Here is a 23,363-nt window from a genome sequence, read left to right as displayed (position 1 = left end):
GCCAGAGGGATGTGAATACCCATATGAGTGGACTCTAAGAGCTAAGGTCCTCTGCTTCTTTCTCGAAAGAGTGCATGCTGCTGAAACAGCCTATGCAGGCATTGCACAACCAAACTAGGTACTTTACAGTTCAGCATTGGGATAATGATGGGGATGAAGCAGAGCTATAATTATAAAGCTGGATCATTTTGATTCAAGCGTTTCAAACAAAAGGTTACCGCAAACAGGTGACGATTTTGAAAATGAGTACTCATACAGGTTTGTTATGCACATGCGTGCACACCTGCAGGCAGGGATATGTGTCAGCAATAAGTACAAAATATTAACCCAGACTTTCTCTCTCCGCGAATCAGAATTGAGGGGCTCGTTCAATGAACACAGACAGGAAAGCCATGAAGCAGTTAGGAACGTTAAGGAAGGCAAAGCGTAAGGAATTCATCCACTCACTTTTCTTATTGAGTGAGGTACGTTTGTTTTTGGTTTTTAGAGATAGTATGAAGGTGGAGAAAAACACGCTCCTCGGGTAGGAACACAACCCACAACGTTCAGGTACCACTCCCAAGCATAGGAAACAGTTACATATCCACATAAAAGCATAGCATCCGCCCAGTATATTCCGAAGGTCGTGGGTTTGGGTCTCACCCCCATATATTCTTCCCTCTTCAATTGAAAAAAAAAAATAGCGCCAATGCATTCCTACAGATGGATAACTAGATCTGTGACGTTTAATCGCCAGTGTTTTTTTCTTTCTGATACACTGCCCTACATGTTAGAGTGTCTGTGTCATCAAAACCAATATCTTTCCACTTGCTTCTAACTTTTTTCCAGTCTGGTTTCTTAGCACATGAGCATGGGGTTGAGCCGGATGAGTTTTCTGCGTACGCGGGACCACCGGATTGTCCTTTCACCTAGCCATACGCTTCGAAAATAAACGCACTTCAATACGAGAAATAGATTATTTTCTTCCCCTTTCCCTTCCTTGGTCCTCCGGATTACATGTGTGTGTGTGTGTGTGTGTGTGTGTGTGTGTGTGTGTGTGTGTGTGTGTGTGTGTGTGTGTGTGTGTGTGTGAGAGAGAGAGAGAGAGAGAGAGAGAGAGAGAGAGAGAGAGAGAGAGAGAGAGAGAGAGAGAGAAAGAGGATGAATGAGAATGAGTGCGTGCTCGCGTCATCGGCGGCATCACCATCACTCCCAAGCGATCGTCATCAGCACCGTCGGCAGCAAACATGGCGTCCCCGCCAGACGCGAAAAAACGTAAGGTGGACGAAACACCCAAAACACCGTCGGTCAGGCCCCAACCAGCGCAGGGCAAGCGCAGGAACTGTCCCTACTTGGACACCATCAACCGGAATGTGCTGGACTTCGACTTCGAGAAGCTCTGCTCCGTGTCGCTCTCGCGGATCAACGTGTACGCGTGCCTCGTCTGCGGCAAGTACTTCCAGGGCCGCGGCACCAACACGCACGCCTACACGCACAGCGTTCAGGTGCGTGATCAAAGCGACGGGAATTTCTTTTATTTTTTCTTTCATCACGAGTATCATCCAAGTACGACTGGCTGTGTTGATCGCATTGCTGTCAGGGCACATGCTGGTGGCCGATGCTTTTCGCGCTGCTAAGCCGGCATCTTAAAATTCCTCGGACCATGTTGAAACAGTGGAAGTACGCTCTATAACGAATCGCATGAATGTTTGGGCGCTACTTGAGAACGACAACGGAAGTTCCCTCTGCGCCTATCACCGCAGCCGGTTGCTACTCCGCGCGGCTCAGAGTTCGTAATTGCGAGTATTTTGAACCCGATACGAGTCGCTTGCGTGATTTTTGGCACTTAATCTGTTCGTTAATTACTTCAGTGACGACAAACAAACTGATTCTTGATGAAGTGACACACTACATGAGCTATTGCCGTTCGTGTACTCAATAGGGTTACAAATTGTTTTTGTTTCCAGCGCGATTCCAGATGATTCAGTTATAGTTATGAACTAGGGTGGTTGCTTAGGAACTGGTTATGCTACGGCCTATGCCTCGTTCATTACAACCTAGCATGCAATTGAGCATGTGGTTTAAAAGTGCGTGCACCTCTGTTTACGTAGTCAGGTAAACATAGTGTTAATCAAACGCAGATCAGAGCTGCAGAAAACGTAGTTAACGTTATTCTTGTATGGTTCTAGCCTTGAATCCATGGCGGGTGTCACTGAAAGCTGCCCATGCCCCGTGATGGCCTTTAAATTTGAATTGGAATGTTGTGCTGGGCACACAAGAGACCAATTTAAATAAAAGAAAAAAAAAAACGCAGCAGGCTTTGTTTTCAGTTAGATTCAAAAGCGGTTCCCGGACAGTTTATCGAACGCCGTTTTATCGAAAAAATGCCCGTTTTATCGAAAGCCGTTTTATGGAACCACCTACGTCCATTTTATCGAAAGTGCGGTTTGGCGGCTTTCATTGTACTTTTCGGGGTTTATTTTGTTTGACTGGCCATCGCATTAACCTTACCTGCAGTTAGTTTCAATCTACATTGTCTCTGCCGTGCATTGCATACAAAAACCTGCTTATATATGTTGACGCATCTCTCCCGTGTTTTCTGTCGCCTTTGTTTCATTCGATTTTTTAAAAATTTTTTGCGTCTTCATTGATTCCACTCAAGCATGTATGTCCCCCTTGTTTATATTACAGAATTTGACACTATGCTCTAATAACAAGCCTAACCTCGTGAGCAATATACTTTGGATGTGTATTTCGGTTGGTGTTGCCAAATATATCCCTTATTTTGCGCGATGGTTCATCATTACGTGATAAAAACTCTTGCCCTCCCCAATTTTTATAGTCACGTGGTTTGCACGCAACTCCTACGCGGACCATGTGGTCACATTGTTTGCATCTGGATAAATCTCGTGCCAAGAACTTCTGAAAGTTAAGTGCTATGTGAATATAACACAGGGGGGGATTCCGACAGGTAATGTGAGGCCAAGCTGGTGGAGTCTGGGAGAACTCGTCACAAGTGAACCCATAACAGCCAACTCATCATATGTGAACTCATCAAAAGAGCTAGAAAAAAACATGTCGGAGCAGGCTTTTACTAGCTGTCCAGTTTAAAGTTTTGACACTGGATGCACAAGCACTCATTTGATTGATTTTGAGGTTTAAAGGGACCCTGCAACACTCTTCGTGCAGTGCAAGTAAACCTGCGGGACGTTTAGATTAGACTTCCAGGAACACCCGAGCCAAATATTACACGTGCACGTGAAGCGGTAAGCGCGCAAATCGCCATGAAAGATGCGGAAAAACCAACCGCTCTCTCTTCAATTCTCCTCATTATGCACCCCTGGCATGGCCTCTGTGACGTCAATCGGGCCATGGCTGTCCTATTGGCTGTCACCGGTCAACTTCGCAGCTAAATTCTGGCATTTCCTGTGACGATCAGCTGTCGTCGGCGCTGTGTACCAACCTCTTCTATGTCTGAACCTGTCCGTATGCTTTTGGTGTTTCTTTTGTTTTGAGTGCGCACGGAGTTTGAGCGACGAACTAAATATTCCACTTTCAACGAGCCCACTCGACAACAAACGTTTATTGCTCCAAAAACGCCCTGCCAGCCTGAGCGCTTGCTTGCGAGCAGGCCACCATGCCTGCTTTTTTGTGGCATCAGGCCGGAGATAGACCCATCCACGTTGCGAGGAAAAGGACGAAACTCCCCGGCCTGTGACATATCGAAGGCCGCCGAACAGAACGCCGCGCGCCGCCCCCCTCTCCGGGAGAGAGCGCCCAGCTTTCGTCGCGTTGTCCGCGGTTGAGTTGGGAGGGATCATTTATGCGCGATTTTTCATCGCACATAGTTTTGGTGATAGTGAACGGATTTTCATAATTCTTGTGGGAGGAGATATCTGGGACAGTAGACTTCACCCCAAAGTACATTCAGAGTAGTCGATGGTAAGTGTTGCAGGGTCCCTTTAACGCGTCCAAGAAAGACCTCGGCAACAAGGCGCGCCGTTGTTAAAGGCACCGGAGTAATTTTGACCACTTCAAAATCTTTGACGCGCGCCAAAATCTTGACTCACGGGGGTTTTCACTTTTCGCCTTCACCCAAAAAGCGCCCACCGCAGCCGGGATCGAACCCACGACCTTGGGCTCAGCAGCACAGCGTAGAGTCATTAACACCGCCTTAGACGTTTAGCCACCGCGACGGGGTTGCTCAAGCACCAAGTGCGTTACTTACATAAGCACACGCGGGAAAATAATTATGTGGCGATACAAAGGCGGAGTATGAAAAACTGAGAAGCATATCAGGGCATTCTAGCCTATACGCTACAAAGACGTGTATGCTGCGGATCAGATGGGGGACTATACGGAGACGGAGAGTCGTTATATAAGTTCCGCCTGCACAATGAACTGAATAAGAAATGAACCCAAAAACATTAAAAGCATGCAGGAAATAAAAGGCGTCTACTGTATATAATACAAATTTTGGTAAATAATAAGGAACCTCTGTGGAGACAATCTTTTTGAATTACGCGTAGCATCGAGGAAACGAAAAAAATATACTGCAGAATTCTCAAATGAAAAGGCCGAGAAAAACATTTTCGATAAAACGGCTTCGATAAACTGCCCGGACCCCTTCAAAACCAACTAATTCTCATTCATCTGTTGATAACGTACAATAATGTACACACATAGGTGGGTTTTTTGCATAGCCTGGGCCAGTGAATAAATTAGGAGCTTTGAATTTCCCAGCAATGATTTAATTTTCAATTATTCGGGGACTTTTTTTTTTGCACCTAAATAATTGTGATCTGAGTTAAACCAAAACTATCTAACTTTCCCCAGGTGAATCTAGCTGAATATTTCCCATCAAAAACGTTGTAGGGCACCAAAAAAGTTGTAGCGGGTACCAAAGTTTCTAAAAAAATTCCTTCATGAGGGCAAGGGAGTGCCCACATGAAGTTTTAAGAAACTGCAGATGCTGTGCACGCTCATAACACTTCAGTGGTGCTCTTCTTACGTATGCAGTTCAAATCTGACCTACAGTGAAAGCTCGTTAATTCGAATTTATGGATAATTCGAACTGTATGATTTGGTCCTGCCATGTTTCGTTATAGTGTATGTATAAAAAAGCAGCTCATTAATTTGAACGCGAGTAGGATCCACTACAGATAATTTGAACCATGTGCAACCACACTGGCGACTTGGTGCCTGGTACGCGGCCAGGGAAACGAACCATCTGCTTATAACACGAGCTGAAATCGGGTGAATCCAATCTAAAGCCCTTCTTGGTGGATATTCTGGAAAATGCATTCCTTGCGGAGTATGTCGATGAGGTATCATTTCTCAGGTCGGAAGCGTAGAGCATGTCACTGGCTGTCTGCTCGAAAGTCATGACAGGATGGAATGACACCCAACTCTTCCAGTTTGAAGGAGGCAAAGAGGAGGCCTTCCACACTACTTTGGCTCGATGGAGCAAAGAACACTGTCTGTCACCTTTAATGACGAGAGACAATCTGCAGTGGCAGACTTCTTCGTGCATCAAATTTGCTGACGTGTTTTCCATTCGCAGAGTGTGGTTCTTATTCCTTACTTTCATTACTTCAAAATTTGACTACTGTATTTTCCTGATTCTAACGCGCACCTTTTTTTTTTTTCTTTTTGCTAAAAGGAAATTTCAAATTTCTGCGCGCATTACAATCGGGTTTAAAGCCAAAAAGGCTTCGAAGCGACCAGCAGCATTTCCATGTACACGAATTCCTCCAAAAAAAAAACAAATCAACGTAATCAAAACAAACTTTTTTTTTTTCAAAATTTTAGCTGTAAACTTTCCTATGCGTTAGAATCGTGCAAATAATATGGTAATTCAAACTGCGTGCCCTTGCGGTTTTAATTAACAAACTTTTACCGAGTTATCTTCAAAGAGCCAAAAGCAAATCCCGCAACTGAGAAAAATTTTTTCCAACGACGGCTGCATTAGATGTTTCTTTCGACACCCAACAACTTGCTCCAGCTTCGCAAATCAATCACTTGACGTCGCGTCCTCGCAGGTCAGCCACCACGTCTTCCTGAACCTGCAGACACTGCGCTTCTACTGCCTCCCCGACAACTACGAGATCGTCGACTCCTCCCTGGACGACATCACGTACGTCCTGCGGCCGACCTTCACCAAGGGCGACATCGTGCGGCTCGACACGAGCGAGCGGCTGTCACGTGCCTACGACGGGACGACCTACCTGCCTGGGATTGTGGGCCTGAACAACATCAAGGCCAACGACTACTGCAATGTGGTCCTGCAGGCGCTCTCCCACGTGCCCCCCTTGCGCAACTACTTTCTCCGCGAGGAGAACTACGCGTCGCTCAAGAGGCCCCCCGGCGACATCAACTCGCTCATCGTGCAGCGGTTTGGCGAGCTCATCCGCAAGCTCTGGAACCCGAGGAACTTCAAGGTGAGCTTTGGGTGCCTCCAGGTATTGGTTCGAAAATTGTGACTTGCTATGTTGGGCAAACTCTTCTGATACCCATGATGCACGTACACGAAAAGTGACACTAAGTGCTTGAAGGAGCCATGAAGAGAAAATACAACTTTGTTTAATTTGAAAGAACTAGGATTTAGTATCTCACTCAGCTCCATTACAGCCACAAAATATGTTTTTTTAACGAAAAAAAAGCAAGAAGTACCGTAATTACCCAGTTCTAACGCGCCCCCGATTCTAACGCGCACCCGATTTTCCTGGCAAAAAAAAAACGAAGAAAACTTGCACCTCCGATTGTAACGCGCACGGAACTTTGTGAGCAAGAAAAACGAACGCGAGAGAAACGGGCGATTCATTTCCCGAAGTAATCTCACTCATCTCACTCCTCGTTGCTCTCCGCTGACCACAACATCTCGTACTCGGTGCCGTCAAGCGCGTTCGCGATACCACACTTCTGAACGAGCGTTCAACCATGGTCGATGGGATCGTGTCCCTCACCTCGCACGCCCATCCCGCCAGCTTCTCCAGAGGCGCACGCTTCAGCCGACCGCTCGTTTTGAGCGCGAGAGAGCCGCTGCTGCCATTGCTGTTATCAAGCGCGCAAGTGGAACGATTTGACGATTTGTGTGAACGCCGATAGAAAAGCCCAGGCGCCTATGCTTCCTGCATCCAAAAAATTGTTGCTAAAAGCTTTGGTGCCATCTTGAGATGGCGATGGGTGGGACGAAATTTCCGCTGTTGCGGCAATTTCGGTTTCGTATCCGATTCTAACGTGCATGAGATTTTTCGACCTATTTTTCCGGAAAAAAAGTGTGGGTTAGAATCGGGTAAGTACGGTATTTAAAAACTTTCAAATTTTGCGCCACAGTGACGTGTTATGAGCAAGAATGACGTCATACGGGCCAACAATAAAACATAATTTTCAGTGCGTAAACTGCACGTTAGCATTCAAGTGATGCGGTCAAATGGAACTAGAGGTCCCATTACAGACGTCCAGTCATGTGTCAGTTAGGCGGCCGCCAATCGCACAAGCAAGGTTCCATGACGTCATAGAAAAGTTGCGGGAAATTGGCTAGGGGGTCGCGACTGCTTCACATGTTTTCTTTAATATCTCCGTTATTTGTTCGAAGATTGTGATGATATTGGTATCATTGTTATCGGGACTAAGCAGTCTTTCTAATAAACCCAACTTGTATTTTGTCTTCATGGCTCCTTTAAGTTTTAATGCCATTAATTTGCTGCTACATGCAAAAATCTAATGCCATTCGATCTGTCATTTGTGGTTTAAGGAGTTCTGCACAACGCATCCGCCTTCACGAACACCTTAAGTCTGCCTACTCTTGGAACACAATGAGCACCAAATGAAACCAACAAAACTCTCAGCACCAGAGTGTTGATGCAAAAACATAGCTGAACTTCGAAGTAAGACGATTTTTTGTGCACTCTTGGCGGCGAAGTTCTGAAGAAGACAAGGTTCACTAAAACAGCGGCAAAAGGCAAAACATCATGTTTCTCACCGTTTTGAATTTTTCGGATTTGGCTACCTCTGGCATGCTACCACTTTCGGCTACCACTTTTAGAAGTGGCTCATGCCGTTTTTTAGAAAATGCTATTTCTCATAACGTTTCCTTTCACAAAAAAACATTTTAACCCTTGCACGATGTCTTTCTCTACGTTAAAAACTTCTAAAATATGAGCACATTTTTCTTTTTGGTCATTAGTACCATCATGCCTAACACATTTAATGCCTTTGCATTTTCTCGTGCACCACGGCCCACCCAAATAGTGTCATTCGATATCTTAAGGCTTTAAGCTCTTAATGTCATTTTTCGTGTACGTGTGGCATGGGTATAAGTGAAAAAACAGAGTAATGCTTGGTGTTGGGCTAGTTGGTTGGGGATCATTTGTAGGATTGCACTGGTTATGACACAAGAATACACCAAAAAGAACCCGTGCACTTGATGTAAAGACTGCGCTGCATTTGCAGTCTTTTACGTCAGGTGTAAGTGTTCTTTCTAGTCCGTCCTTGTGTTATACCCATCGGAATCACAACCAGCCACAATTGCATCAATATCACAATGGGCGGTATTTAAAAACATAAAAATAAAAAACTCCCACCTCCCCTCGCGGGAACCCCTGTGTAGATGCGACGCATAGGAGGTTCACGTTGCAGCGTTGGACAGCGGAGGAACGGCGCAGGCACCGCGTTTTATAGCGGGCATAACGGTGAGGGGACGCGTCGGCACCAGTGCGTCTGCCGCGGCTATGACGCAACACAATCCACTTTAATCCAATCCAAGCCAATCCAATCGAATCCAATCCAATGCCCCTCGCGAGAGAGTGTTCGCTATCGGAGAGGAGAGGGAGTGAGCGGCGGAGAGCGCAGCTGGCGCGGCGAGGAGAATGGGGGAGGGGTGGATGCCGCCGACGACGCCGGATGCAGGGACAAGGCGAGTGAATGAGATGCCTTCGCATCTAAAATGTGGTAGCTGGTTTTGCACTGTTTGGGGTAATTTTGTGTGTCTCATGAAGGGAACCTGTTATTGCAAACAGAATTTCGCTTGGAGCTTTGTTTGTGTATGTTTGTAATTCTATACGTTCACCGCATGGGCAGCAGAGGCGGTCTTTTTTTAAAGGGTTTTTGAGCGACTTACTGACAATACTTGTACGTGGGATACTGATTCTTTGGCTTGTTTCTGCATTTGGAGCTCCCGTCACGCATTCATTCTGCACATGCAAAGCACAGCCTCATGACTACTAAAGCCACTCTTGTAGAAGCGAAAGACCAGACAGAGACTGCCATTGTTCCGGAATAGACGTCAGCTTCAGTACATAGGCACCCATGTCAGGTGGCGCCAGTTCAAGAACGATAAAGTTTCGTCCAAGTGTTGTGGTGATAATCCAGAAAGCACATGGAAGCTCCTCACAACAATCATATGTTGGGGTATTGACTGACCAGTCGACTAGAACCCGAAGGTTGAGAAAGCGGCCTCACTGGAGGGAGGTCACGATTGCTGCTAGACGAGAGGCCACACCCAAGTCCTGCCTTATTGCGCCTGGAAGGACTGATGGTATGCTAAACTTGCTTTGTCGCATTATGACCAAAGACACACTTGAATGTGATGGCTAAGGAGACAAAAAGATATAAGGAACAGTACGTCCTTTCGACCTTAATAAAACTGACATCAAGAGGCGGAAAGTGGTGGGCGTTGGAATGCTTTTTTAGAAATGTTTTTTGAGGCTGCGTTGAATAAAAGCCTGCCATCCTAAACTAGGCAGTCAAGTCTTGGCATTCGGAGGCCCACTGCATCAGTGCTTCTGTGTTGTATCCGTGAAGCAAAATAATGAAGAGACAAGACAAACCATCCTCGTTTGAAAGCAAAACATCCAGCCAGTCGGCTCTGTTCAGTCAGGGAAAGCACTGTATAGCCGTGCAGCAACATAAGAGGTTCATATTGGAGGTGCTGTGCCTGAACATCAACGTCGTTTGTATCATCTGCCAACATTCCAAAAAGACATTTTGAGGAGCACGACCTAGCTTTGACTCACAGTGCACAGAAATGAAGGCTTTGTAACGAGTCTGTGCTGTGAATATCTTTTCCAAACTGTATTGTTCGTTAGTGTCAATGGTTGCAAGTGCCAGTAAACAATTCCAATTCACTCTTTTTTTTTTTTTGAGTCAAGCACAAAAAAAAAAAAAAAGAGTGAATTGGAATTGGAGCTGGCACGGATGGCCAGCATAGCCCAAGGCATCCCGGACTAAGGAAGCCTCCCACCGGGCGGGTGCCCTAACATCAGCACCTGGTCTCCAATAAAGTTTATTCATCATCATTCATCATGAGTCAAGCACAAAGAAGGGCTGCTCCAGTTGAGTAATGGTTGATTCAATCGCTTCTGCAGCAAACTGCTGCATCAGAAAGGCACAGCTTGAACGCGCTTTTAGTAGTGGAGCTGTTTAAGCTTGAGCTTGGTCCGGTGGCATTAGCAAAAAAAAATCAAGAAAAAAACTCCGCTGTGAGGCACATGGCACGACCTTTGTGCAGCTGGTAGGCGGAGCTAAGCCTCGCCTAGCTAGGACATCACTGTGCCAGCATGTCAGTGACACAGAGTGCCTCGTGACTCCACGCTGAGCACATCGTTCAAACTCCCGCAAAACATGGGTCGACCGAAGAAGTATTAACTGCCGAGGAGGAAAAAGCGCAGCACGAATGCCGTCATGTCGCTGCTCGAGAACATATGAGACGGCTGCAATCCAACCCCTACCATTGCGCCGAAGCCGCCACGCCTAAACGGCAGCAAAGAGCGGAAGATCCCGAGACCTGGTTTAACCGCTCAAAACCTGGCAAGAACATGCAAAACCTAACAAAACTTAGCAAAGCCTAGGAAAACCTAGCAAAATTTAGTAAAACGGAAGAAGCTAGGTCGATCCCCACCTCCGCTGTACCTCCAGCCTTGCACCACTAATGAAAGATGCACCATCTTCTTTTCTTTCTTTCTTTCTTTCTTTTATTTTTCTTCTTTTCTTTTTTTGCCCAGTAGTACTTGTTTGAGTAATCCAGCTTATTTCTTTCCCTTCTTCCTATTGACCTTGTAGAACCCCTGGAATATCGGTTTATGATGTCCACAGCATCCCTTTGAATTTCACCAGCTTCATGCGAAATTCCCCCTGCGTGTGACGTTGCCGAAGAGTAGGAGGTTACGGATAGTTGTGAAACTATTGTGCCCGACCTTAGAGCACTACTGTACTCGGTTACAACTCAAGAACGGCACCACCTCATGTAATGTATCACTCAGCCAAAGCGCCGGACCCATGACGTCAGTGAGCGCGCGTTTTGAAAGAGGTTTGCTATGAATGCGTTATATCGTCTGCCTTGTCTCACACAGTTTGTTTGTCGTCACTGGAGTCGTTTGTAAGAATATTAAGTCCGAAAAATCACGGGAACGGCTCACGCCATGTTAAAAATACTCCCAGTAACGCCCTACTTGCGCTGCGTGGAGAAACATCCGGCTACGGTGATAAGGCACAGCGGCAACTTCCGGTGCCGTTCTTAAGTTGTCACTGAGTATACCAAATTCAAGAAAAAAAAAAATGCTTAGCATCCAGATATTTTAGCAATTCAAGCCATTCTCCACTTCCTATACTGCCGAACTCAAGTTTTTAAAAATTGGCACTGCTTGCACTAATGGTGCAAGGCTAGAGAAACAGTGGAGCTCGAGGTCGCTGTAGCTTCTTCCGGTTTTGCTAAGTTTTGCAAGGCTTTGCTAAGTTTTTTTAGGTTTGTTAGAATGTTCTTGCTAGGCTAGGTTAAGTGTTGAGGGCTGAAGCCAAGTTTAGCCGGATTTTACAAGGCCATTCAGGTTGGTCCCCCACTCCCACTGGATCCCAGGGGGAAGAAGCTAGATCGACCCCTGGCCCTGCTGTTTCCTCATCCTTGCACTATTAGTGCAAGCTGTGCCAGTTTCTTTGCATTTTAGTAGCTCAAGAAAGACTATCACCTTTACAATGGCGCACATACGCATATTCCCCTAGTGCTCACACTCAAGCAGGTGTGAAAGCTGGCTTCACTGTTATAATACCCTATCTGCGGGAGTGCACACTTTACAGGCAGCACAGTTTTTTTTTTTTGCTAACGCCACCGGACCAACCTCAAGTGTAGACAGCTCCGCTGTTAAAAAAGTTCTAATGTGTATATAAGTCTACTTATTTTCCAGGAAGATGAAAGTCCTATGGCTTCCCTTGGCAATCGGTATCCAAGGCTCCTTCACGATTACATCATGTTTTGCGCCTCTTTGGTTTTTTTCCCCTCTTTGTATTGTGGGGCGAGTTACTTTAACAGGCGGACTGGCGAGACGACACCACAGCTCCCCCTGAATCAGAGTTCTTTTCTGTGGCTTACGTGCGCCTGCTTTACTCGTGTGCCATCATGTATCACGTGATATCATGCTAGTGCTGCCGCACTCACTAGGCTAAAACTTGTTCCACCGCTGACAAAATAACTGATGTGGCATAGTGGTAACACACCCAGCTCCTATTCTGTTACTTTGACAAAATTTATCTAAATAAGCGCTTTGGCACAAATTGTGAATTTTCATATGTGACTTTTACTCTTTACAGCGTTTGTGTGGGTCTTTGAAAACCTTCAAAACCCTTGAATTTTAAAGGGACCCTGCAACACTTACCGTCGACTACTCGGAGTGTATTTTAAGGTGAAGTCTATTGTCCCAGCAATCTCCTCCCGCAAGAATTATGAAAATCCGTTCACCATCACAGAAACTACGAGCGATGAGAAATCGTGCGTAATTGTTCGCTCTCAACTCGACCGCGGACAACGCAACGAAAGCTGCACGCTCTCTTCCGGAGAGGGGGGGGCGGCTCGTGGCGTCTTCTCCGGCGGCCTTCGATATATGACAGGCCAGGGAATTTTCCCCTTTTCTCCGAAACGTGGAAGGGTCTATTTCCGGTTAGGTGCCACAAAAAAGCAGGCATGGCTGCTTGCTCACAAGCGCGCGCTCGGGCTGGAAGGGCGTCTTTGAAGCAATAAACGTTTGCTGTCGAGTGGTCTTGTTGAAAGGGAAGTGTTGAGCTCATCACTCAAACTCCGTGTGCACTCAAAACACAAAAGAAACGACAAAACTGTGCCTACAGGTTCAGGCATAGAAGAGGTTCGCACACAGCGCCGACGGCAGCGGATCGTCACAGGAAATGGGAGAAATTAGACGCGAAGTTGACCAGTGACAGCCGATCGGACAGCCATGGCCCAAATGACGTCGTATAGGCCATGCCAGGGGTGCATAATGAGGAGAACTGAAGAGAGTGCGGTCGGTTTTTCCGCGTCTTTCACAGCGATTTGCACGCTCACCGTTTCACGTGCACGTGTAATATTTGGCTCAGGTATTCCTGGCAGTGTAATCTAAACGTCGCGCAGGTTTACTTGCACTGCTCAAAGAGTGTTGCAGGGTCCCTTTAAAAAATTCGCTTTCAAGGCCTTGAAAGTCTTGTAATTTTTACAGACCCTTAAAAATCCCTGAATATTTTTAATTTGTATCTTTAGCGAGCATGCAGTCAACATAAGGGTTACGTAAGTACTAAGCGAGTGTTTGTTGACTTGTTGACCTCCTTTAGGAAACTAAAATTTGCATATTATAACACACTGATAGGGCTTATGCCACTGGAGCCTATGTTTCAACAAGTGGGGACTTGTCTGAAGGCAAGCCCCCTGTTGAAACATTGGTTCCGGCAACTTTGGCATTTTTTTACACTTTCTCATCATTTCCAGCCTCTGTCTTCTTGTGAACATCGATATTATTTAGATTTCCAGCAGACAGTGTGGTCCTTGAAAATTCACTCGCAGAGCTTGAAAAGTCCATGAATACACTTAGAAGTTTTGTCACGTAAGTGAGTGGATACTGAGAGACGGATCTAGAGTGAAGGAGAAGGCCCATTACTCAATGTAGGATCGAAATAAAAAAATTTGGGGGGAAAGAATGGACTCGAGCAGCGCAGGACGGGAGTGGTTTTGGGAGAGGCCTTTGTCCTGCATTGTGCCTGAGCAGGATGGTGATGATGATGGTGACAAAACCAGAATGACCCCCACCTCTACAGCAGTGGTAAATTTCTCTACCGGACAACAACAGCTGTCATTTTTCACACGATAACACACTCCGATGACCTTCATCCTTAAAAAAAAAAAGAAACCCAACAAATTGGCATTCCCCAGTGCACCCAACTGGTGCCGCTCCTGTTCCTTGGATTACAGGCGCACGTGAGCCCCCACGAGATGCTGCAGGCGGTGGTTCTGTGTAGCAAGAAGCGCTTCCAGATCACCAAGCAGGGGGACCCCATCGACTTCCTCTCCTGGTTCCTCAACAGCCTGCACATGGCCCTCAACGGCACCCACAAGGTCAGCAGCAGCATCGTCTACCGGACCTTCCGCGGCGGGATGAACGTCTACTCCCGAAAGGTACTTGTGCCCACCCACTTCTGATTGATTGCAGGACCCACCACGGTGGCTCAGTGGCTAAGGTGTTGCGCTGCTGAGCACGAGGTCGCGGGTTCGATTCCTGGCGGCGGCGGCCGCTTCTCTGATGGAGGCGAAAAGCAAAAACGTTCGTGGGTACGAGATTTCGGCGCACGTTAAAGATCCCCAGGTGGTCAAAATTAATCCGGAGCCCGCCACTACGGTGCACCTCATCGCCTGCGCTGCGTCGGCGCGTTAACTCTTTCGCTACTGCCGGAAAATTGACCAATGTTTAGGGGTATAAGAAAACATTTTTTCCTGCTAAAAAAATTGGTTAGGCACTAATTACAGGAACACAAAATGCAGATTATTTAACGGCCTTTCTAATAACACCAGTTTTTTAAATGTTTTTATATATCATAGTTGCAAAAAAAATATCAATCAAAATTTTTGTCAAGTTGTCGGAAAAAATGATAAAAAAGGAGTTGTGTATATCAAACCACCGGTAGTAGAAAGAAATTAGAATATACATTTTCTAGGGAAACATTTCAAAAACACGCCCTAGAAAAAATGTCGACTTGCGCGAAACAGTTTGTCAGATATAAATAAAATATGTTAGCACGAACGGTGCTCGTGTCATGCGGTGAAGCCCAACCTCCAATTCAAAATGTGCAATTTCGGGTGGTTCCCTGGAATAAATCTGGCGGTTTGACATTATCAGAGGCACCAATTTGCCCCCCCCCCCCCCCCATAACGTAAAAACATCTTGTCAATGACTGACTTTGCATTTACAGCGAGCACAATATTTGGGACAAGCACGCGATGTGGAAAAAAACATGCTTGCAGTTGAAAACGGAACGCCGTGGTTGATGCTTGTTGTCGTTCACGGTCAGTTTTCTCTCAAAACATTAAGCTGAGCTTTATTATCATCTTCTTACTCGCAATTATAGCCTTGCTCGCAAAAATGAAATACGATGCGCTAGAATCCTGCCCTGCAATCTTTGGCCGAGTAGCAGTTGCGCGATGAAAAAGATCAGCACAATGAGCCTCCTCTGTTGCAACGCCACCTAACAGTTTTCAAATGAAACAGTACAAAAACTTATCGGGGACTCCGTCCGAATGGACAGTTCAACTAAGCAGCAACATTAGACACCCGGATACACCCTCGCATGGAAACGAAACTGGAAGGCGAACAGCTGGCAGGGTAAGGCCGGTTTGAAGCGCTATCCTCGGCGGCACAGATATCTGGCGACTGGGTGTGATCTTTTGACTTGCATCTGAAGTTCTTATTGCAGAAATCGGGTTAGGGTGGGGGGAAATCAGGAGCGGCGTGCTTTGTTCGAGGATCAGTCGCGGACGCTCCAGGTGCCATGGCAGGTAGCCTTGAAGTCGGGTAACTGCATAGTAGCGCTAAATATGAATTTCGCGATGCAGAAACGAAACCGAAATTGTTGTAAACTGTTCGCGAATGGTCCTGGGGTAAGCAGAACTACCACAGAACTTAGAACAGCGTGTGCAAAGGCAATATAACTGCCTAAAATCATAAAGTAGCTTTGCAACCAGGCACTGGTTGACATTTTCAGCCGATTTCTGGGATTATTACTGTCAGAGTGCGAACCTGGCGATTGAAAATCGTTTGCTGGTTCACCATTCACGCCCTGATAGCAAAAAACAAATGCTGGTGCAGAGTAATTATGAGTGGCACGCATCCTTCGTTGGTAGCAGCGACGTGCGGTGACCACGCCCTATTCCACACCTAGGTGATTCAAGCGCGTGTCAGAAATGACGTTTTTGTTGCAAAAATGAAAACAAAACTGATTTTGAAAGGCCATTTTCTGATCTAAAGCCGAACAGCTTTACTTGTTCGAGCAACGCCTGGAACGCCATGAAAAGGCGCTCCGAAAATATCGTTCAAATTGAACGATTTTGAATAGGTGCTGTCACGGAAGAGTTAACGTGCCAAAACTGTTCCTAGGCTACCAGGGGCACTGTAGTAAAGGATTGGTATGGATTTCTGGGGGTTTACCAACAAGTGCCGAATCTCACTCCCGAGGGAGTTATTATGGACACAAGAATCTCACCCCTAGTTGCAAATGAGGATCACTCACGTCTGAGTGCAAATGAACGACAGTGCGAAAAAAAGCTAACCAAGCTTGTTGACTATTTGTAAACTAAAACACAGTCATCTCTGTTTCACTTTTTGTGTCAGGGCAAGTTGTTCTCACTATGCATTTTTTGGTGATCTCACTGACTTCTTCGCTAGGGTTGACTTATTCAGCAGCATCTTGTAAAGACGCAGCCACGATCATGATTGTGCTTGAAATTCGAATTAAAAGCATGCCCCGTTTTATATCTTCAGCCTTAAAATGCTGACACAAGCATAGAGCAGGCACATTTTAATTTTTCAAATCATGCCAGCGAAGCACAAACAGAGCCAAGTTTGGAATTTACTTTTCAAACGAAGACGGTGGCGTTGAATACTTTCTTAGTAGTAGCAAGTGTATCACCACACTTTCTCGTTATGGAAAAAAAAAAGTATTCCCAACAGGTTACAGCTAGGTGATGGTATTATGAATATGCACTTTTTAACTCTGGTATAATGAAATTGATTGTATCTAGTGAATGTGATGAAGTACATGGTTGTGATTCCCTTTTGCAATATTGCAACAGATATGGACAAAGGATGAAGGGGGTAGTGACTGCTTTTGATCATTTCCTTCTAGGTATATTATGTGTTGACCTGACGATAATCTTGCGACAACCATATTGCAGTTTTTGTGCTCTGTGTTTTATCAAATAATTGATACGACGTGTTCGTGCTAACCTTCATCGTTTTGTGCTAACCCATCCCATGTTTTAATTTTGCCCCTCCCGCTAATCCACTCAGGTTATCCCCGTGGAGATGACGGAAGCAGAGAGGCGTGCTGCCCTGCGCACCACGGAGTACGACGAGAAAGTGGAGAACACGGGCTTCATGTACCTCACGGCGGACCTGCCCGCACAACCGCTGTTCAAGGACGAAATGAGGGAGAACATCATTCCCCAGGTGCGACAGCTTTTAAGTGCAGAGCACTTTAGGGGCTCACCTTGCTGTTGTAGCTCGCTCACTGGACCCAAGTGGAGCCACACAGCGTTCCGTCTCAGCGACTGTCGTCGCGGCGCAACCCAGAGGCTTCGAAAGCCAAGCGGTTTATATAGTCATAAGCGTTCGAAACTTGTGAACCGCTGGCACTTGTCATACATCTCCCCGCTGCTTACCGCAAAGAAAACTGCAGGTACGCTTGAGGTAAAATATACGTTTAATACGTTTTATTAAGCGGCAGCGCCCGTGTTCACTTAGTTAGGAACGCTCGTTGGGTTGGGTTTTATGATAGTAAGCGAGAGAAAAAAAAGTGGCGGTTTAACGCCGGCACGTGCGGGAGGAGAAGCAAACACGAAAAGAACAGAACTCCTGCTGGCGCAGTTTCAGGCAGGGGCCGCGCAAGCACTGCGAAGGCGGGGAAATTCGAATTGTGTTGGGTGGTAGCAGTAAGCGGGTAACGGTGGTACAGCCCATTATGGCGTGTCACTGCTCTGCACTAATGACAACTTTCACGTTGAGTGGAATGGCTTTAATTTTTTTTTTTTCAAAGCCTCTCTTCCTTGGAAGTGAAGGGTGCGGGATGTTGGTAGTATGGGGTTCTCTTCTGCACACTAAATGCAGTAGAGTGATTGCGACACTGCTTTTATTCCATCGTTGCTCGTGGAAAGCATGTTGGGGGTTAGTTGTCTTCAGCCAATTCCAAAAGGTTGCAGCTACGCTCAGAGTGACTATCATGGAGGTGTGAGAACAGCGGTTTATCTGCTTACATCTGGTCGAAGAGCAGCGGCAATTACAGTGATCTAGGTGGTTGTAGGAACAACTTACTTGAGTGCTTGGCTCGGTGAAATTGTTGTGTGGCTGTTATGGCGTTAAACCATGTTTACTCATTTTGTACCATGCCACGATTGGAGGTGATGGCCCATTGTCTATAGATTCAACGGCCAATTTGGAAGTTCCTTTAACATTCCTAAGCACACCTCGGCATTTAACGGGTAGCTTTAACACTTTAGCTTTGGGTTCGGTGTTTTCTCTTTTTTTTTTTCTGTCTATTTCTTTCTCTATCGCAGCCGTAATTTTTGAACCAATTGCAAGAACATGGCTGGGAAAGATTTAGCGCAAATGCAGTGGTGGAACTGCTGCGCCGATTGCGCCAAGCTGCGCCAAGAGGGTCATCCTGCTCCATTCTGCTCCAAAAGCATATTAATTTGAATAATTGCTCCATGTCTGCTCTCAAACAGTCGCAGGGTAATGGCAGTTTCTATTGGAAACAAAAATGAAACTGAATGTCATACGCTATTTTCCATTTGGTGGTGCCAGAGCATTTCCGTTTTTCTATTTTATGTTTGGCCGTGACGTGCGCACGTTACGCATTTGACCACGGATTTGACTGATTGACTAGATGCTGTTGATGGCCGCGTATGGCTTCTGACACCTTTGGTCATGCCGGTAGAGGGAGATTGGGAGATAAGATGCGTGCATTGCCACCCCCACTTCTCTTTGTGGCTGCAGTGATGGCATTTTGGTGAGCGCGGCTCCCGTTTAAGACGCTTCGAAAGGACACGCCCCATTATGGCAACAAAGCGCCGTTGTTCCGTAGTTGCGTGCCTGGGGCCCAGTGGGTTACGCTTGCAGTGCGCCAGCCCGGGCAGCAACTTTTGTGGGCGCCCTGGTGCCTAATGGCCACCTTGAACGTAAGAACCTTGCCTCTCCGACATGTACACGTTCTCATTACGTTTGGGAGGACAAGGAAAATGTTTGAAATTCGGTGAGGGGCGTTGGGCTCCACGATTGGGGGATTCGAGAAGTCCAGCTGACCAGTCGAATTTGCTGCGCGGCATACAATGGCTGCGAGGGATTATATTCCCGCGCAAGATAGCCAGCAGCAGACTAGGCTGGAATTTTTTAAGGCATCAAAAACCAGCGAGCCTCCGTGTTTAAAGCACGGTGAACTTTGCGTCTAGTGCATAACTAAGGGTCGGATTTGGCCGTAATGCAACAGCTGTGCCCCTGAGTGGTGGAAAGCTCATCAGAGCTGTGAAGGGCTCTCGGAAACATCAGATGCAGCCACTTGAAGGCCAATCATGGGAAGAACCACGCGACAAAAAATCAAAGCCAGGTGATTCCAGTGCTACAAACAAGGATGGCAAATAGCAAGAAGTGCAGGCCGAAATCGATTCAGCTAAGATGATGTTGAGCAATGCTGATCTCCTCATCTCATGAGGCATGAGCAAAAAAGGCTTCGCTGGTGTGCAAAGTGGCCAGAGTTTTCTGAACGAGGGCCAGAGGAAGCTCTCAGAAGCCTAGTCAAACCTGAATTTTTTGCAGAAAAAGAAGTTCTAAACCTATCATGCTGATAATTAGGCTTATGTTTAGCTTGTACGATGTTCGTTTTCTTCAACTAATGCTTTGGTGCTTGAAATAAATTTATGGAAAACCAGCTGAAAGCTTTTTTTGGTTCTTTTCTGCTCTGTGAGGTTCTCTCTTTTTTTTTTTTTTTGAGGAATTGTATGGCCCTGAGTAGTAGTCCTTACAAAGCAACCTGCTCCAAAAGCTTGAAAGTGTGCTCCAAATCTTCATTTTGGCTGTTCCAAGCACTGCTCCAAGTAGCCGATTGTCTGTTCCACCTCTGCAAATGCCTAACAGTGCCTCCAGCCTCAAGATTTGTTTCTTTCTTTGGTTGGCTTGTTTGACCAATGGTGATAATAGACCTTGAGACTTATGACTAAAATCAAAGCCTGAAGTGCCCACCAAGCAAACTGCTCAACGGTGCTGTGCACAACAAAGAAGGTTGAGGACCTGAAAAGAGGTGGATACATACACTGGCGCAAGTCTCCACCGAGCGGCCGCTTTATTGACTGTGTGCTGCCTCAGTTGCGATGATGCTGACTTAGGGCAGAGCACCACAGCCTTTGGGTGCTTAAGATTTAAAATAACCTCCAATTAACTGATGTAATGGGTTCTAACTTCGAATTATCAAGCGATTTCTTCCATTGCATTGCGTGTAAAATTGCCAGGACCAGAACGTCACTTCCAATTAACTGAAAATTCAAATTAAGTCACTGAATATTCGAGAGTCGACTGTATATGTGTCGCTTTTTCTGCATAAACCTTAGTTGATAGCCAGCGCCTGTATCGTCCTTTTTTCAACGTCCCTGTCGTGTTAGTGCGGTTCTAAATGCAATTATGGATTTTAATTTAGTAAGGTCGAAGTTTGGGTGAGTTGTTTTAGTCCTGTTTTTTCCGCTCTGTATTCCAAGCCGTTTTAATTTTACTCTAAACTGAAACGGCGCACGGCAGGTGCCCCTGTTCACCATCCTGTCCAAGTTCAACGGGACGAGCGAGAAGGAGTACCGCACGTACAAGGACTCGACGCTCAAGCGCTTCGAGCTGACCGCGCTGCCCCCCTACCTGATCCTGTATATCAAGCGCTTCACCAAGAACACCTTCTTCGTGGAGAAGAACCCCACCATTGTCAACTTCCCCATCAAGGATGTCGACCTGGGCGAGCTGGTGGCCACCAGCGTGCCCGACAGCGAGGAGGGCACCTACGTCTACGACCTCATCGCCAACATCGTCCACGAGGGGGAGCCCGGCTCGGGCAAGGGCACCTACAGGCGAGTAGCGTCCGCTCTTTGCGTTGCTGGAAGTGCATTCAAACCTACAACAAGCACTCATATAGCGAATTATTATTAAAGCAAGAGGCCTCTTAGTGAGACCGATGCCGTCCTGTCAGAAAACTAACGCATTTCCCCATAGACAGCTTGGTTGACTGAAAAGTTCTGATGTCTCTGAGCACGCGGCGTGTACGTGAAACACGGGCTTCCACTCTGTCAAAACAGTTACTGGTAAATCGTGAAGAAAGGACGGTTCTATAGATAACACAATACACGCATTGATTATAAAGGAGGATTAGAATAGCACACCTTTATCTCATAAACCATGTATCAATACACATGTAGACCATTCAAAGATGCCTATACTTAGTACACGAGAAATCATCGCATGGGTTCGTTTTTCGTTTGCGTTTGAAATTACGGACCTTTGAAGGTTTGACAACCAGTTGGACGCACTTTCAGTGACAGTTGGGTTTTTTACGTGTTTTGACTATTTTTTGAAACACTCTTGTCGTGTCTCTGTATCTTCTAGGTCATCATAATTGGGGACACTACTTTCAATTTTGTAGCTGTGTGGGGGTCATACAATGACTTTTACATTTACCCTCTCTCTCTCTCTCTGTTTTATTGTGATTTATCGCAGATTTTAAGTGGGTACTTGAGCAGTACTGAGTACAGTCAAATCCCATGATGACGCAATCTCATGAGTACGAAATTCCCGCAGCAACGAAATATTTTCGGATTTTTAGCGAACATCCATAGACGCCCATGTATTTCATATCTCACGGCAACGAAATGCTTTTGGAAAGCAATCCCACGTCAATGAAATTTGCTAGTTCGTTTGGCATTGTACCTACCCATTTGAGGCTAACAGTGTCCAAAGTGTGCTCAAATGCATTTTTTTCGGACTCAAAGGGCATAAACTTTTGTCAAAGCATGCTTGCATGGCCGCCGCCATGTTTGTTTACAAAGAGGGTGTGCAGCAGGCGGCCGTGGAGGCAGCCTCGCAGCGACACCACCAGGGGGCGACGCATGGTGACTCACGGCGTGGCAGCGCGGCTTTGGCTACACTTGGTCGCTACTGCTGAACAGCACGTGTGCATTTGTTGTGTGTGAGGATCAGCGAGTTCACTCTCAGTAAGGTGCCTCCGCAGAGGAAGTTTTATGGCTACAAAATAAGGCAGCCATCCTTGCTCAAGTCAGTGGCCCAAGACGTGGAGGAAGGGAGGATAGCGCCGACAAGTTTAGAACCGTCTGTAGCTTGCTCTACCATTTCGAAAAACAAGGCTGCTACTCTTTAATGGCGCACGTGCTCAAAACAAAACAGTGACGGCTATGGCCTGTCTGGACGTCAACAAAGCGGTGCTGTCTTAGTTTTGGGGACGGCATTGTAATGAGGTGCATTCTCTGGAAAGTTTATCAACAGAAGAAGCTGGACTTCGCTTGCATGTTCGGACATACACGGTGCTGAGGGCCAAGGAGAAAAATGTGTAGAGAAGGTGAACCTGCGGGACCTTTTGGATGCATTTGACACGATCTGTCATTCTTAGGCACACACGACGACTAGCAATGAAGCACTTATTGTAGTGTGAGAACCGAGCTGTGACGTTGCTGCAAGGTAAGGCCTGCAAAGTAATACATATAACCGACTTTCAGAAATAAATTTTCAGCTTGTGGCCGATTTTCCTGGTGTTTATGTTTTATTCTTGTGGCAACAAAATTCCCGCAAAAGCGAATTTGTCAGCTTTGCCTTGCGGTTTCGTTGTTGCGGGGTTCAACGGCAATGGCTACGTGGATTTTGTCAGTTTTTCATCGGCACCTGACGAACGATATCTCTACCGAATTCTCTGCGCAGGGCCCACATCCTTCACCGTGGCTCGGGGAAGTGGTACGAACTGCAAGATCTTCACGTCACGGAGATTCTGCCCCAGATGATCACGCTCTCGGAGGCCTACATCCAAATCTGGGAGCGGCGACGAAAAAAGCCAGAGGCAGCACCGGCAGTGTCACCAGAGTAAATCTGCGCGCATGGCGCGCTGTTTCACGGGGGACATTTTAGTATTTTTTTTTGTATGCAAATAAATGCAAATGTGTTGCACATGTACTGCACAGGGTCTGTTGTTTCAACTGGCTGATGGCACATCCTGTGTGCTGAACTTAAGTGCGACGGGACTAAGAGGAGTTGAGACATTAAATTATAAGTCTGTAAAAAGCCTGCTGCAGGCTTCCTCTGTATGCAAGGACAGTCGACATGAAGTGCTGG

The 23,363-nt window shown here is 46.4% G+C and overlaps 2 protein-coding genes across 2 annotated transcripts in view; one reads left to right on the top strand and one right to left on the bottom strand.

Annotated features, from left to right (window-relative positions):
- Hdm (meiosis specific with OB domains hold'em) overlaps positions 1 to 23,363 on the bottom strand; it is a 38,578-nt gene that overhangs the window by 6,336 nt on the left and 8,879 nt on the right. The window lies entirely within an intron of this gene.
- On the top strand, positions 1,186 to 23,204 carry Usp39 (ubiquitin specific protease 39). Its single transcript, XM_077670862.1, has 6 exons — positions 1,186 to 1,484; positions 6,021 to 6,419; positions 14,204 to 14,407; positions 17,292 to 17,450; positions 20,784 to 21,100; positions 22,956 to 23,204. The coding sequence occupies exons 1-6, from the start codon at positions 1,227 to 1,229 to the stop codon at positions 23,116 to 23,118; spliced, it is 1,500 nt and encodes a 499-aa protein (XP_077526988.1). The 5' UTR covers positions 1,186 to 1,226; the 3' UTR covers positions 23,119 to 23,204.

This window comes from Haemaphysalis longicornis, unplaced genomic scaffold (assembly GCF_048455015.1).
Source record: "Haemaphysalis longicornis isolate Haplotype H1 unplaced genomic scaffold, Haemaphysalis longicornis Haplotype H1 scaffold_5, whole genome shotgun sequence".
Taxonomy (NCBI): Eukaryota; Metazoa; Arthropoda; class Arachnida; order Ixodida; family Ixodidae; genus Haemaphysalis; species Haemaphysalis longicornis.
This window is presented reverse-complemented; position numbering and strand designations above follow the sequence as displayed.

Excerpts from the sequence above, each read along its gene's own strand:
- Usp39 (XM_077670862.1), top strand. The coding sequence starts at position 1,227 with ATGGCGTCCCCGCCAGACGCGAAAAAACGTAAGGTGGACGAAACACCC. Across the intron at positions 14,408-17,291 it reads TGAACGTCTACTCCCGAAAG|GTTATCCCCGTGGAGATGAC; the intron begins GTACTTGTGCCC and ends TAATCCACTCAG. Across the intron at positions 17,451-20,783 it reads GGGAGAACATCATTCCCCAG|GTGCCCCTGTTCACCATCCT; the intron begins GTGCGACAGCTT and ends GGCGCACGGCAG.